We start from the raw sequence: 17,101 nt of genomic DNA on the forward strand, positions 1-17,101 counted from the left end.
ATAGGGGGTCTGGGTGGAGAAGGCCCAGTCGCAATCCTAGCAGGCTTTGGAGATCTCAGCCCCAGGTCCCGCACACCTGGGTTCCCCTGCCGGTCCCTCCATGCGCAGTCCTCCTACTTTTTATGCATATACAACCAAATCACTATTTATATTTCACCAGTTTTGCCATTTTAAGTTAAACTCTACTTTGCGATAAAAACACACCAGTTTTTGACTTTTTAAACTAGATATATGTAATGTTAAAAGGTATTCAAAGTGAGCCAAAAAATGGCAAGTAACACTGCCATTCTTATAATTTGATAAATTATAAGAAGTTTGGGGAAAAAATAAACCAGCCTACTTTTTCCCCCTCACAAAAAGAACATGTATCTGGGGCCAGAGATAGTATGGAGACTTGGGCACTTTCCCTGCACACAGCTGACCCAGGTTCGATCCGTTATCCCATATGGCCCCCCGCCAAGTACTGCCAGGTGTGATCTGTGAGTGCAGAGGCAGGAGTAACCTCTAAGCATAGCCAGGTGTGACCCCAAAACAGAAACAAAAAGAATATATATGTCTCATGCCAAGAATTTAGAGAAAAAGTTAATTGGGGGCAAATAACAAAAGTCTCCTGTAATCCCTGTCTTTGTGTAAGTGTGTGTGTGCATGTGTGCGTTAGTGGTGTTGGTGGGGAGTGCTGAAAGTGGGGATAGGGTGGCAATAGCATCATTTAAAATAATATATAAGAGACTGGGGCTAGAGCGATAGCACAGTGGGTAGGGCATTTGACTTGCACGCGGCCGACCCGGGTTGTTCGATTCCCAGCATCCCATATGGTTCCCTGAGCACTGCCAGGAGTAATTCCTGAGTGCAGAGCCAGGAGTAACCCCTGTGCATTGCCGGGTGTGACCCAAAAAGAAAAAAAAAAAAATATATATATATATATATGTGTGTGTATATATGTGTGTGTGTGTGTGTGTGTGTGTGTGTGTGTGTGTGTGTGTGTGTGTGTGTGTGTGTGTGTGTGTGTGTGTATATATATATTTGGGGCTGTGAAATAGTACAGGGGTTGATGTGCCAGCCTTGCATCCCACTGACCATACTTCGGTGGCACCCCTGGCACCACAATACAGACACCTGAATACCACCCAGGATCACTCCTGAGCAGTTAGGAATAGCCCCTGAGCCCACCTAGTTGTGGCCCCAAAACAAAACAAAATCAAAAAAGTGTCCAGAGAGGCAGTACAGAGATGAAGGCACTTGCCTTGCTTGCAGTCTACCATGACTCAAATCCCTGGCACCACGTATGGTAAGATAACTTAATGAAAAATTTGCTCAGAAATCTAAGGTTTTCTTGAGAAATTTAAACCTATTAAAAACTTTTTTTGGCCAGTGTCTGGGGATGCAGGATGCATACGGGTCACCATCAGACTTAAGGTGCTCTACAACTTGAGCTATCTCCCCAGTTCAGGGGGCCATTTTGTGCCAGGGATTGAAACAGGGTCTGCCAGATGCGAGACAAGTGCCTTAAACCCTGTACTATCTTTCCACGCCCTCAGATTATCACTTAACAAGAACAACAATCTGGTGTTTTTAAATATAGAAACTGTTCTGTGGGAAACAGATAAAACAAAAGCCTTTTCTTTAGCCAAAAGAACATGCCAAACAAACAAAAACACCGCACAATTTACCTCGATAATAGGCCTTCGTTATTGCATCAAATTCCTCTTGACCTGCTGTATCCCATAACATTAGTCTGACATCTTCATCATTAACTCTGGAAACAAGAAATAAGTTCATTTTCTTATGCAAAGGAAATGTTTTCGGTCACAAAGCGTTGTGCCTATTTTTATTTTTCACAGCTAAAGGTATTAAAACTACACTGTCAGTGTTTCTATGAAAGAGTCAGTATTTTCAATAGTCTGAAAAACTGTTCACTCCTTTCTTTCTAACAAAGAAAGGACATTCCCCTCAAACTATTAGCTGGAATTTACTGTCATGTTTTTTCTTTGACAACAGTCATAGACAGTGGTGGCTGTAAGGCTGTAATTAGCAGGAGAAGGGAATTCCCTTCTATCCATGCTTACTCTCCTCTCACTTCAGCATTCTAATGGGATAAAAAGGAAAGAGCAGCTTACCTTCTTAGTTGTTTCTCAAGTTAAAAAACAAGAACAAAAGAGACTCCACGTAGTCATATGGCCCACTCCCCTTAAGCTGCAAGGGTTTTGTCTGTTTCTCTTTTTTTCCCCCTCCTTTTGGGAGCTGCCCATTGGCACTCAGGGGTTTTACCTGGTTCAGTGTTTGGATGACACTTCAGTGCCACCAACTGATACCAGGTCTCCTGCATGCAAACCACGTACTCTAGCCCTTTAAGCTGTCCCTCTGGCCCTGCTATTTCCTACAGCAAAACCACCAACAAAAGCACAGAAAACTGAACATGAAAAGGGTACTTGTTTAAGGTATGATAGAAGCGACAAGAGGAAGAGTCTTCGTATGTTTTCCCCTCAGATGGGAGCATGCATGTGGTGCACAGCAAATTTCTGGTGGCTTTGTGTATGACCATGAATGGCCATCAGAATGCCAGAAATATTAATTTTGGGGTTACAAACACATTTTAGCAATAAATGTGTTTATTTGCTAATCAAACTTGCAAATATGGAGTCGTACACAAAAATAAAACTGTACACTTAAAATTATAAATTTTGTTAAAGACCGGATTGAATAAATACTTAAAATATTGATTTGCTTTAGATATCAAGTAAAAAAAATAAATATTGGTTTTAAAATGAATACTCTCAAAATACAGAAGTATTTTTAAAGGGTCTATGTTTTTTAATAGTACATTAGAAATAAGTAGTCTTCAAAACAATGAACACAATTATCTTTGATGCTAATATCTAGACTAAAAAGCCAGGTTTGTTTAGTATCACTTATTTCTGTCATACATTTTAATTTGTCTCCTACAATTTAAAGCATCCTTAAAAATTCTCAGCAGAGGGCAGGAGAGCTAGTACAGGAGTTTATATAGGAGTTAGTACAGAGACAGCACGATCACTTGCCTGGTGCATGGCCAACTTGGCTTTCTGTTGGTGTGACCCCCCCCCAAACAAAAACAAAACAAAAAAGTTCTTGGCACTAATGACAACAAAGTGTTATTATTCTGATGTGCTTGAAATTCTGGTTGATTACCTAAACTGAGATTTCATTTTCTATAAGAGTATTTAATCTTTTCAAATCTGCTTTCTCTTTTTAAAATAAAAATAGGCAATTCTCCGATACTATATAGTCTAAACCAGCATTTTTTTTTTCTTTTTGGGTCACACCCGGCAATGCACAGGGGTTACTCCTGGCCCTGCACTCAGGAATTACCCCTGGCGGTGCTCAGGGGACCATATGGGATGCTGGGAATCAACCCGGGTTGGCCATGTGCAAGGGAAACACCCTACCTGCTGTGCTATCTCTCCAGCCCCTAGTCTAAACCAGTTTGGGGGGAAAGGATGTTGAGAGTCTAATGTGGCCCACTTTTAAAATGAGGGGGGGGGGCTGGAGCTGCGGCGGCAGCAGCAACCCTGGTTCAAATCCCGGCAATGCCACAAACGGCCCCTGGGCACATCTGGGTGTGGTCCCATAAGACAAAAATAAATGGATCAAATAAAATTTTTTTTTATATGGGAAAAGGTGGCCAGGGAGATAGCTCAATGGGGCTAAATACATGTTTTTCATGAAAGAGACACAGGTTTTTCATGAAAGAAACACAGGGGTCCAAGTACCCCATGGTTCCCTGAGCACTTCTGAGAGTGACCTCTGAGCATAGAACATGGAACAGTCCCTGAATACTGCTAGTTATGTCCCCAAACCCCAAAAAATGAACTGGAAAAGATATTCTACATGAAGAGTTCCATATTACACACCTGAAGACTGTTCTGAGAACACTTTCCTTCCAGATTAAAATAGTGGACAGAAACCTCATTTGAGCTCAGCGTCAGATCGTGTTTAAGTGCGCAAGGTGCTACCAATAAGTCTGAGATAGAGAGAGAGAAAGGGGCAATAGTGGGTGGAATGGGAGGAATGGAAACGAGATCAAAGTAGGGAAACAGAAGGGAAAGATATAAATGGGAATAAGCAATTGACTATCACCAGCAACTACCTCCTCAGCCACCGAGACTAGATGCCTCACCTCCAACACCAGTTCCTATTAATCTAAGAAAAGCCATGTACATAGTATACAAGTCAAAATCAAGGGGGTAAAATTGCCAAGTACATACTGGATTTGTCGCTCCAAAAAATCAACTCCAATTGTTTTCTTATAGTCTTTTGTAAAAATGCCTTTGCAATAGCGTTGAATCATACTTGATTTTCCAACTGCTCCATTCCCTACAACCACCATCTTGATGGCCACTTCCATATCTTCCTCCAACATTTTTGGAGTTGAAAAGGTTTCTGTATCAAGTTTAATTTTCAGGTGATCAGATCTTCTCTCTCAAATCTGCAGTTTGAAATGAAATTATTTTTTTCATGACATAAAAACTGAACAAAATAATTTGTGGATATACCAAGAAATAGTTATAATGCATCATAAAGAATCTTGTTTCCATGACAAAAGCCCTCTCCCTTCCCAACTTAGATAATTAAAATTATTTGAAATGGTAATTAATCACATCACACTTGGGGGGAGGGTACACTCCTGGGATCAGGTCTTACTCCTGGCTCTGCACTCAGGGGTCACTCATGGCACGGCTTGGGGACCATATGTGGTGTCTGGGATCAAACCCAAGTCGGCTATGTGCCAAGGACAAGCACCTTACCTGCTATACTATCTCTCCGGCTCCACAGCACTTATTTTTTAAAATCAATAACCCAATATATAAAACCCACGTATCAATAAATGCCTGAAGAAATCACACAATTCTGTCTTTTATAGTAGGACTATATGTGTTAGTATTAAGGCCTGATTTAGCATTGCCATTTACTAATTTTGTGCTCTTAGTGAAGGTCTTGTTCATATTCTTTGTGTTCAGTTTCCTGAAGTTGTTTAACTCACAAGATTACTGATCATTGATACATAAGGCACTTAACCTAGTAAAAGTTAACCATCCCCATTATGGCAGTTTTATTCAACAAAATCTTTCCAAGCTACTTCCAAATGGGAAACAAATACAGAATCTAAGGAAATCGCTTTTAAACCTTACAGAAAATAACAAACTGTCAACAGGAAAGTACCCCAAAGCTAAAGACAGGTTGTGAATAATCTTGTACGAGGCACACTAGCACTGTGCCCTTATAGCGCTCAGGTTACAATGAGTCCTCCACAAATAATCTTTTTTTTTTTCTTTTCGGGTCACACCCAGCAGTGCACAGGGGTTACTCCTGGCTCTGTACTCAGGAATTACTCCTAGCGGTGCTGGGGGACCATATGGGATGCTGGGAATCAAACCCGAGTCAGCCGAATGCAAGGCAAACGCCCTACCTGCTGTGCTATCGCTCCAACCCCATCCACAAATAATCTTATACCAAATATCCTTTCTTTCATTTCAGACTAGATGTAACATCCTATGTAATATGAGAGTCAGGATGTATAGTTTACTTTCTAAGACTGAACTAATTAAGTGCCTGTCTACTGAATAGTTATTTTAAACTATATTAACTGAAAGTCCTGCACAAAAACACTCTAAGCTTATCTACCTATTTACCTTTTGAAATTGTAGTTTAGGTAACATGGTTTTAACTGCACTAATGTTTATGGTTTTGGTGCACAGAGTTACTGTGCCTTCACCACCATAATGCCAAGACTTTCCACCACGTTCCTTAAGTTCCTTCTAGCCTCATTACCTCTCCCCCAACCCCAACCCCCGCCCAGTTTCATAATCTGAGCACAGAACAAGTCTGAAATGTGAAGAACTGTTCCTTTACAAGTCTCTAAATGAGTCTCAGTATTTGTCGGTAGTGCTTCAAAACCACGTTACCCATGTTACCATAGAATAGTGGTATTCAGGAATAATGGTTAAAATACAGGTTCAGCTTCTCCACCTGAGACATAAATAATTTTTAGAAGTTAACTTGGAAGAACAAATGAAAGTATATGGTAGGGGCAAAAATAGAGCTAACAAGCTTCCCTTGTCTTGTATGTTCTAAATTGTTTGACAGTTGAAACAAAAAGTGAATCATTGTCCAATCTGGTTTTCAATATTGGTAAAGAAAACATTTAAGACAATTCTGAGTAGGAGAGGACAGGGATGTGAGGTATGGTCCCTATGTTTCATTTGAACTGAAAAAAAAAAATGTTTCTTGTGATAAACTACGTGTGTGTGTACATGTGTGTGTGTGCGTGTGTTTACTGTAATACCAAGAACCACTGAAGAGCTTACACAGAAATACAGTCAACAGCACTAAAAAAACAAAATATAATTTTTTTCGACGTTTTGGGTCACACTGGCAATGCACAAATGCACAGGGATTACTCATGGCTCTGCACTGAGGAATTACTCTTGGCGGTGTTCAGGGGACCATATGGGATGCTGAGAATCAAACCTGGGTCATGCAAGGCAAATGCCCTACCCGCCATACGGTCCTAGCACCACAAAATGTAAATCTAAAAACACAATAAAGCTTTCAGAATCTAGGGCTGGAGTGAGAGCACTGTGAGTATGGCACGTGCCTCGCACACAGTCAACCTGGGCTCCAACCCTGGCATTACATATGGTGTCCTGAACCCTGGCAGGAGTGATCCCTGAGCACAGAGCCAGGAGTAAGTCCTGAGTATGGCTGAGTGTGCTCCCCCACCCCTGCAAAAAGAAAAAAACAAACACCTCTCAGAATCTAATTAGCAGTTTAGAGTTTCATACTGCTTAGACAGAAACAGCAAAAAGACTTCTTTTCAAGCACTCGCTTGAATACACACCAACATAAAACATCCTAGGTCATAAGACAAACTTAAGTAAACTTAAAATAATAGGGCTACAATGGATGCAAACTGGCAAATTGGTAACAGAAAGAATACAGGAAAATCCCCAAATATTTGGAAACCAAAAGCAGACACTTCTAAACATCGTGGGCCAAAAACAGAAGGCAAGAAAAAAACTTTTAAATATCTGAATGAAAATGAAAATATATGTCATATTTGTGGGGACACTAATGTAGTGCGGAGGGGGAAATTTTACAGCACTAAATGTACACTTTATTTTATATATTGGGGAAGTGGGGGTTTGGGGCCACACCTGGCAGTGCTCAAGGCTTACTCCTGGCCGGGCTCAGGGAACCACATGTGCTGCCAGGGACAGAAGCCAGGTCAGCTGTGTGCAAGCAAGCCCCCTATCCCACTGTGTCATCTCTCCAGTCCCACCAAATGCATACTTTAAAAAGAAGGCTCCCATTAACAGTCTTCAAGAAACTAAAGGTTTAAAAAGCAAAACAATCCCAAGACAAGCAAAAAGAAGGAACTATTAAAGAAATCAATGGAACGGAAAACAAAAATAATGAAACAAACAAACAAAAAAAGGTCTTTTGAAAGATCAGTATTTTGAAAAACACGCAAAAAAGAGAGCCAACAACTAGCAATATAAAAAAAAATGAACCTGAGCCCAGAGGTTAAGATGCTGTGAACTATCACTGAATATCAGGCTCCACAAATGATTACCAAGCACCGCCGGGGTCACTTGTGAGCAGAGAACCAGGAATAGCCCCCGAGCACCCCCAACAACAACAAAATAAAACAGGAGCTATTAATACGGCCTCTGTATATCCAAAAGGATAATGTCACAAGAGATTTTATAAGCATAAATCAGACAACCAGATAAATTCCTTGCAGGGGATGGCGGGGAAGGGAGAATTACAATTCAAATATGACATAAATAATTTGAATAGCCCTTTAACTAGTAAGAAAATTCCATTTCCAACTTGAAAGCTCACTCAAAAAGAAATCTCCAGGCTCATGTGATTTCACAAGATAATTCCACCAAGCATTTCAAGAATTAACACTGATGATACACAATCCTTCCAAAATAAAGAAGAGGAAGTGTGTCCCAATATATTTTTGAAGGCAATCATTATCTTGATATACAAAGGCAGTATAAGAATAAAATATAGACAAATATTTTCTCATGGAGAGAGTAAGAGGGAAATTGTCTGCCACAGAAGCAGGGGAAGGGGTGGGACAGGAGGTGGTGGGTGGGATATTGGGGACATTGAACATTGGAGATGGAAAATATACACTGGTGGAAGGATGGGTGTTCGATCAGTGTATGACTGAAACTCAAACATTAAAGTTTTGTAACTGTAGTTCATGATGATTCAATTAAAAAAATTTTTTTTAATATTTTCGCATGGAAAGGCAAAAATTCTCAACGAAATACTTGTAAAGTAAATCATGCAATACAGTGAAACAGCTCAATGGGCTGAAGACACTTAGAAGGCTTGGGCTCCATCCCCAGGTGGCCCCCCAACAAACCTTTCCCTATCTAAACAAGGAAGAAATCCTGCCATTTGCAACTATGTAGTGGGCAATTTAGAGCAATATACATATACACGATGTACACTTGAAACTTACATAGAGAAAAACCTACATTTCCAAGTGATCCAGGGGAAATACTTTAAAAAATATATACATCCACATCTGTTTGTGAGAAGATAATCTAAAAGCAGAAAAGGGTGTCTTTAGTCTGTTTTAAAAACATCCACTTAAAAAGTCTTCCAACGGAGCCATCCTCAAATTCTGAAAAATTGAGTGCTTTCCCCCTTAGATTGAAAACAAAGCAATGATGTCCATTCTCATAAGTGAAGCCCAAGGCAGAGCAAACGGCAACAAAAAAATAAAATGCTTATGTATTAGGGGAAAATATATATCTGTGGTTGTTGAAGGAATTTTAAAAAATATTAGAATTAGTAAATACATGTCTACAAGGTCATAAGCTACAAGAGCAGCAGATGGCACTCAGCTGTAAGGTTTGAAATGACATTTTTTTTCTCAAGACATGTACATTAGTTCCAAAGATTTAAATGGAATAATAAAAAATACCGACCAGATCTATATTAATACAGTTATTTTATACTACCCAATTTCATTGTTTTTGCACTTATTTTTAAATAATTTAAATCACTTTTTTTAAAAGAATTTTAATACCCTTCTCCATTCCCTCAGTTAACCTTAACTCTATTATATACTACCCAATTTTAAAATATCGCTTAGTTAGATTAATCAAGAAGTGTCACGGGAAAGGTGAAAGTTACACAAGCCAACGGAACAGAACCAGCACTGTGGCTCTACAGCACTGTTGACCCAGTGTTCACTGATTTGCTGGAGCAGGCACCAGTAACGTCTCCATTGTGTGTCTTGTTGTTACTGTTTTTGGCATATTTAATACGCCATGGGTAGCTTGCCAGGCTCTGCCATGAGGGCTAGATACTCTCAGTAGCTTGCCAGGCTCTCCAAGAGGGGCAGAGGAATTGAACCCGGGTCCGCCGCGTGCAAGGCAAACACCCTACCTGCTGTGCTATAGCTCCAGAACCAGATAACCCAAAAATAGACCCAGACAAACAGAGTCAATTGATTTTTAACAGAGGGGCAAAATTCAATGAAGAAAAGCCAGTATTCAACAACTGATGATAGAACATTCGGATATCCATAAACAAAAATAAACAAATGAAAATTAACTTACCCCAAATCTCACAATTCATACAAAAAATTCAAAATAGATCATAGCTCTAAATGTTCACCTAACACTTTAAAAGAAAACTTTTATAAGGAGAAAATCTTGGTCTGTAATTAGGTAGATAATTTATTTGCTCTTAATGACATTATAAAAAGAATGAAAAGACATACTACAGATGGCAAGAAAATATCTGCAAAACACATCACTGTCATTGTCACTGTCATCCCGTTGCTCATCGATTTGCTCATTGATTTACTCCAGGGGGCACCAGTAACGTCTCCATTCTGAGACTTGTTGTTACTGTTTTTGGCATATCCAATATGCCACGGGTAGTTTGCCAGGTTCTGCCGTGCAGGTGGGTTACTCTCGGTAGCTTGCCAGGCTCTCTAGGAGGGGCGGAGGAATTGAACCCGGGTCGGCCGAGTGCAAGGCGAATGCCCTACCCGCTGTGCTATCGCTCCAGCCCGAATATACAAAGATGGGGCTGGAGCGATAGCACAGCGGGTAGGGCGTTTGCCTTGCACGTGGTTGACCCAGGTTCGATTCCCAGCATCCCATATGGTCCCCCTGAGCACTGCCAGGGGTGGATCCTGAGTGCAGTGCCAGGAGTAACCCCTGTGCATCGCCAGGTGTGAACCCCCCAAAAAGAATATACAAAGAACCCTCAAGACTCAACATAACAAAACAACCCAATTTAAAATGGGCAAAAGCGGGGGGGGGGTGTCCGTGGGAGGGTTATAACACCTAAAGAAAGGTGCTTGCCTTGTAAGTGGCCGACCAGGTTTGATCCTCACACCTTATATGGTCCCCGAGCACCATCGGGAGTGATCTCTAAGTACAGAGCCAGAAGTCCCGGCCCCCTGACCACCCACCAAAAAGTGCAAAAGTTTGGCCAGATATTTAACAAGGATTATTTATGCCTGAGAAGTAAATAAAAAGACATTTACTTAGCCGCTAGTCAAAGGCACATTAAAGCCAATAAAATATCATTATCTACCTACATTAAAAGATTTAACTGACAACTGGACATCTTGGTAAAGGTAAAGATGAGTTTTCCCAGGATGTAGGGATTAAGGTATCTTTTAATCACAAGAAAGCGCCACAAAAGAAACTGAACCACAGTAGCAGTGAATTCACCAATGAGATGTATGCAAATAGAACTGGCTTGGCCAATTCTTAAAGTGAATGTGTTTTTAGAAACTGTATCAAGATGTCACAAAATCCTGCCTCAACTTTAAAAAAATACATGAATACCAAATATTTGGATGTGGTGGAGCAACTGCTACTCTCACTTGGCTGATGAGAAGCAAGAGTGTGCTTCTTATAAAATTAAATATACCTTTACTATATGACCCTGTAACTCCACTCCGACAATTCCTAGGACCTGAAGGTTTTTTTGTTGTTTCTGACCCACCAGCGATGCTCAAATGTTACCCCTGGCACTGCACTGAGGAATTACTCTGGTGGGTGCTCAGAGGCCATATGGAACGCCGGAGATCTAACTCCTCATCAGCAAGGCAAGTGCCCTCCCTACCTCCTATATTATAAAGGCTCAGGCCCTAGGATATGATTTTATGGTCACACAAAATTTATGGTCACACAAAACCTGTACATGGATGTTTACAACAACTGTATGCCTATTACTCCTATTACTGAAAGCAATACAGATGTCCAATCCACGGGCGGATACGTAAACAAACTGGCGCATCTAACTAATGGACCACGTAGCAATTAAAAAGAACCAATGAAACCCGTTAATGAACGCAACAATTAGGAGGAATCTCAAATCTCGCTGATTTGGAAAATCCAGCATCAAAAGGTAGCACTTCGTATGACTGTTTATCTGAAATTCTGGAAACATTTGGTCATTGTCAGGGTTTAAGGGCCAGGTGAATTTTAACAAACGAGAGTGGTGAGATGTGGGATATCAGAACAGGGCGTTTCTACAATCCCTGACTACCAAAATCCTGGTCACCAAGAACCTAAACTTCACATATCCCCAAGAGTACATTTGCTGCTCATATAATTTTTTAAATAATAAATTTTGTTTTGAGGCCACATCCAGCAATGCTCTGAGCTTACTCCTGGCTCTGTACTCAGAAATTACTCCTGATGGGCTCGGGGAACCATAAGGGATCCAGAGGATCAAATCTGGGTTGGTGGCGTGCAAAGCCAAGCACCCTACCCTACACTATAGCTCCGAAACCTAAAAATAATAAAAATTTTAAGGAGAAAAGTGGAATCGGGTTGGGTTTTTTGGTCTTTTTTTTTTTGGTCTGGTCTGCGGGTTTTTTTGGGTGGGCACTGCTGGGTTGCAGGGGATGCAACCCAGGGCCTCGCACGTGAAAGGTGGAAGAAGTAAGTTACCTCCCAAGGCCCTTGGAATCAGACTTTTAACGCCAGCCAATCAGATACCTGAGGGGATCAGCTACAGTTACTCCACAGAACCAAACTGCTTTCTCAAAAACAATTAAATTCCTAGAAAATAATCATAACCCTAAACACAAGAATTTTTTTTAACGCGTCAGATTATTTACCTACAAGGCTCTAGATCTTGAAACTTACAGATTTTGCCAACCAATGCTGCCTTCATAGATTGCAAAAGAAAAGAAAACGCTGATTTAAAAAAAAAAAAAAAAAACAGCTGCTGTCGTTCGGTACAGGCACGATTGAATTTATTTAAAAAAAAAAAACAAACCTGCAAAACTTCTTGGGCTTCGCGCAGCTACCTCACCGAGGTTCGGAGTTACATAAAGCCTCGAGTAGTGCAAACAGCCTTTTTTGCAGCTTCTCGGGGCCACGGACTAGTGAAGAAGTTCCACTGTCACACACCCCCCTAGGTGCGCCTTGCCGGAGAGCCGCGGGGGGCTGGGGATCTCCGCGGCAAGTCACTGGGTGGCAGCCGGCGTCGCGGAGCTCGTGCTGCAAGCGGGCTCATTCATATTCCAGCCGGCCGCGGGGCCACTGGGCTGGCAAGGGTGGGGCCGCGCTAAGGAGGGGGCCCCGCCGCCCCGAGCAGCGGGGTCCCAGGGGCAGCGCGGGCCAGCTGGACTGCGGGACCCTCCTCCTCATCCACCCGAACCCCCGGCCGCTCAGCGCCCTGCGGGGTACTGCGCCCGGCCTAGGTGGCCTCTCCCGGGGGGATGGGGAGCGCAAGAAGCCGGGGGCTCGGCCGCAGGCTGCTGGCGCCCCCGCGCCCCCCGCGCCCCCTCCTGCCCCCGGGGCAATCGCGGGGTCCCACACCCCGAGGCTAGGAGCTGCGCCGGGGGCCGTCGGGCAGGAGCTGCCGCCCACCTCCTCCGGCGGCAACTTGGCACCCGGCGGGGCGGCGGGGAAGCGGCCGTGGGCACGGCAGCCGGGGGATAAGAATCCCAGGGGGGCCCTGCTCCTGCCCCCACGCCCCTTCCCCGTGCCCCCCAAGTCAGGCACTGCCCCGGGAGTCCGGGCAGAGGCGAAGCCGGCTGCAGCCCCGGGGAGAGGGACGCGCGGGGCGCGGCGCTGCTGCTCCGGGGCGCCGGCGGCTACTCACCGTCCCCCGCCCGGCTGACCCGCTGCTCCTGGTCGCGGCGCAACCGCGGCCGCCGCCGCCGCCTCCTCCCAGCGCGCCCGCTGCCCCGGCGGGACCTCCCGGCGGACTCTCGCGCCCTCTTAAGAATGACTCTGATTTTTTTCTTTTCTTTTTTTCTTTCTTTTTTTTTTTTTTTTTAAAGAAACGAACTTTATTGGCAAAGAAGGCTCTGAAGAAGCGGCTCGGCGCTGGCGCCGCCGAGGGTGGCGGCGGGGCGCGGGACACTCGACTCCCCTCGGCGGTGGCGCCGCCGCGCTGCGGAGCATGCGCCGGGCTTAGCGTGCGCATGCGCCGCGCCGACCGCCGCTACTCAGCCCCCCCCCCCCCCCGCGCTCCCCCCTTTCCCGCCCGTCCCCGCCACCCCCCTCCCCGGCCCCTCTACCCCGCTCCTCCCCAGTTCTGGCTGGTGGCGGGGAGGGCGGCTGCTCCAGGTTCCGGCGCCTCGGGGGGAACCCGGGTGCGCCTCGGGGAGACCTCCTACCTCGTGAGCTCTAGTAGATTTACCGAGCGCCCAACCGAAGTTTCGCCTGCACGGATTTCCCCCACCGCCCCCAAGGCACTCAGAGGACTTTTTCTCTTGGACTCAACACCTTCCTTTCTTGCCTGCATCAACAGCCAGAGTGGCGAAGTGAGCAAAAATGCTGAGCCAGGTTGAAAGCGGACTTTCAGTGCACCCATGGTGACTGGACAAAGGGGAGGCCTGAGATGGTTAATGATTTAGAGAACAAGATCTAAAAGGTCCCCTCTGCCCCTCCGAGCTAAACTTGGCTTCAGTTTTGTGTTTCAAAGTAAAATAGGGGATGGAGGGAAGAAAGATGGAAAATAGCTAGAGTTAATGAAGACGTGAAGTACACAGCTCTACCCAAAGCTGAGACGTAAGCTGTAACAACCATCAAACCGGTGAGGCAGTGCTCTTCCAGAGGCAAACATTATGACTTCAACTAGGCATAGAGACAGGCCTGAGAAATGTGTATTTGCAGTGAAAGAACAGGCTTCAGAACACTATCAACTGCGTTGTTTTAAGTCTCCAAACAATAGCATCAAAAACCATTAGCTATAGAAGAACACACACACACACACACACAGTTCATACTTTGCAGCAATGAAATAAGAGATTTGCAATTAAACTATATGGATGAATTGCAGAAGCGAAAACTGCATAAAAATACTCAGACACAGAAGAAAGTACTGAGTGAATCCATTTTTCTATAAAGCACTAAAACAAATAAATGATCTGCTGATAGTTAGGGCAGTGGTTAACTTAGCAGAGAGGCGATACTGACTGGGACGGGGTAGGGGTGGGGGTTTCCAGAGTGCTAGTAAGGCCATCATTGTTGATCTTGGTTCTAGTCAAAAAGTGTGATTAGGAGCTGGATCCATAGTACAACCGATAAGGTGCTTGGCTTGGATATGGCCAACCCAGGCTCAATCCCTGACACTATATATGGTCCCCCAGCTTTGCCAGGAATGATTCCTGATCACAGAGACAGGTGCTCCCCCTACCCAAAGTTGTGTATATTTGTTAAAATTCTCCAAACTATACACTTGAAGGGCTACTGGGGGGCCTCCCAAGCTATTCTCGGGAGTCCCCAGAGATTATCTAGAGAACCAAATGGGTCAGTAGTAGTTCAGTGCCAAGACTGGAGGATGCGATGCTGAAGGGATCCTGTGGTGATGGAGATGTCCCCAGTCACCCAAGCACTTGGGGCACGCATGCAGGGCTGCTCTACATGGTATTTGGGGAAGCCATGTGATCCTCCATACCTGTACTATCTCTCCTGCCCCGAACTATATGCTTTTTTTAAAAAAAAAAAAATTGTTAGTGAATCACTGTGAAGTACAGTTGCAAACTTACGAACTTTCATGTTTGCATTTTGTTTACATCCCTCCACCAGTGCCCATTCTCCTCCACCAATGTTCCCAGTATCCCTCCCACCATCCCTACCCCTACCCCAACCCCCTCTACCCCACCCTACCTCTGCGGCAGGGCATTCCCTTTTGTTCTCTCTCCTGTTGGATGTTGTAGTTTGCAATAGAGGTATTGAGTGGCCATCATGTTTGGTCTATATTCTACTTTCGGCATGCAGCTATATGCTTTAATGTACATTTTTGGTATGTGTCTCATACTTCACATGTAGCAGCTTTTGACTTTTTTGCAGGGGGTTGGGGGGAACGCCCAGTGGTGCTCAGAACTTACTCCTGGCAGCCTCAGGGACCATCTGTAATGCTGGGGAATTCCTGGTTGAGTGTGGGCAAGGCAAGTATCTTGCCTGTTGTACTATCATTTCAGCCCCTCTTTTTAATTTTTCTTTTTAGTTTAAAAGATTTGTTACTGTTTTCTCGGCAGTTACAATTTGATTTTGTTTTTGCTGTTATTATCCAAACAGGTAACTGGTTTACTGTCATTGTATGGTTCAGTAATACTGCTTTACACCTCATCAGAAGTAGATTTCACAAGACAGATACCACCAAGGTGCTGATAGTACTCTGCACTATCTGTCTGAAACTGACCCCGACTCTCCAGTTTTGTAAAGGTAATGATGATGACTATTTATAAGAAAGGTCCGGTCAAGTAGCTAACAGATTTATCTTTGATTTGCCTTGTAGTGTTTCTTAAACTTTAGAGCAGTGTGCCGCCTTAAAATGGGATTTAATTCAGAGAAGAGGATAGTAGGACAGTTTTGTCACGTAATATCACAGCACAATTACACAAACCCAGATGATCCTGGGTACTGAACACCTAGGGTACAACCCATTGGGACCCCGGCATATGTGCAGTCTGTCCTTGTCTGAAAGACTGTAAAAAGACTTCAAGTATACCAAGTAGTAAACAATAACTAAGTCATAGGCAAATGACTTGAATGACCCTTTCTCTAAAAGAGATCCTCAAATGACTAGGAAATAAGTAAAAAAGAGACTCAGCAAAGCTCATCATCAGGGAAATGCAGGTCTACATTGGTGAAACACCACTTTACACATGATAAGATGGCTATTGTAAAGGACAGAGAAAGTAGCAGCATGTGTGGGTGAAGATGACAGTGGAGGTGAAGAATTGGAAGTCATTGTTTACTGGGAATTAGAGTAGCAGTGGAGAAATGCTAGCCCTTGTGCCCTGTTGCTAGAAATGTAGAGTGGTGCAGCCATTACGGAATACAGAACAATAACTCAAAACTTTGAAATAGGAGGGGCCGGAGCAGTGGTACAATGGGCAGGGTATATACTTTGCAAACAACAGAACTGGATTCAGTCCCTGGCACTCCATATGGTCCCCCAGGCACCTCCAGGAGTGATTCCTGAGTGCAGAGACACAAGTAACCCCTGAGCGTCACCAGGTATGCTCCCTCCCCCCCACAATTGAAACAGGGTTGGAGAGATAGTATAGGGATTAAGGCATTTACCTTGTGTGCTGCTGATCCAGTTTGACACCCTGGCATCACACCACAAATACTCTCCTGACTACTACCAGAGATGACTCCTAAGCACAGAGCCAGGAACAATCCCTGAGCACCACAAAACCGCCCTCCTCCTGCTCTCCAAAGAAATTTGTAAAAGAATTTCCCATATGGGGACTGGAGCGATAGCATAGCGGGTAGGGTGTTTGCCTTGCATGCGGCCAACACGGGTTTGATTCCCAGCATCCCATATGATCCTCTGAGCACCACCAGGAGTAATTTCTGAGTGCATAAGCCAGGAGTAACCCCTGAGCATTGCCAGGTGTGACCCAAGAAGGAAAAAAAAAATTTCCCATGTGACCTAACAATTCCACTCTGTATACTTGAAAGAATTAAAAGCAAGTGTTCAAACAGATATTTGTGCAAACAAGTCCATGGCAACATAATAATCACTAAACAGTGAAGCAACCTAAGTGTCCATCAATGGATTAATTGATAAACACCCGCCACATGTGTCT

The 17,101-nt window shown here is 43.9% G+C and overlaps 1 protein-coding gene across 1 annotated transcript in view; it reads right to left on the reverse strand.

The window, feature by feature from the left end:
• RAB23 (RAB23, member RAS oncogene family) overlaps positions 1-13,442 on the reverse strand; it is a 34,085-nt gene extending 20,643 nt beyond the window's left edge. The window contains exons 1-3 of the mRNA XM_055134962.1: positions 13,153-13,442; positions 4,245-4,465; positions 1,671-1,756 (exon numbers count right to left, since the gene is read on the reverse strand). Of these exons, the coding sequence (XP_054990937.1) occupies positions 1,671-1,756; positions 4,245-4,399 (241 nt within the window). The 5' untranslated portion in view covers positions 4,400-4,465; positions 13,153-13,442. The remainder of the gene's footprint in view (positions 1-1,670; positions 1,757-4,244; positions 4,466-13,152) is intronic.
• Positions 13,443-17,101: the final 3,659 nt, after the last annotated feature.

The sequence above is a fragment of the Sorex araneus genome, chromosome 4 (genome assembly GCF_027595985.1).
Source record: "Sorex araneus isolate mSorAra2 chromosome 4, mSorAra2.pri, whole genome shotgun sequence".
Classification (NCBI taxonomy): domain Eukaryota; kingdom Metazoa; phylum Chordata; class Mammalia; order Eulipotyphla; family Soricidae; genus Sorex; species Sorex araneus.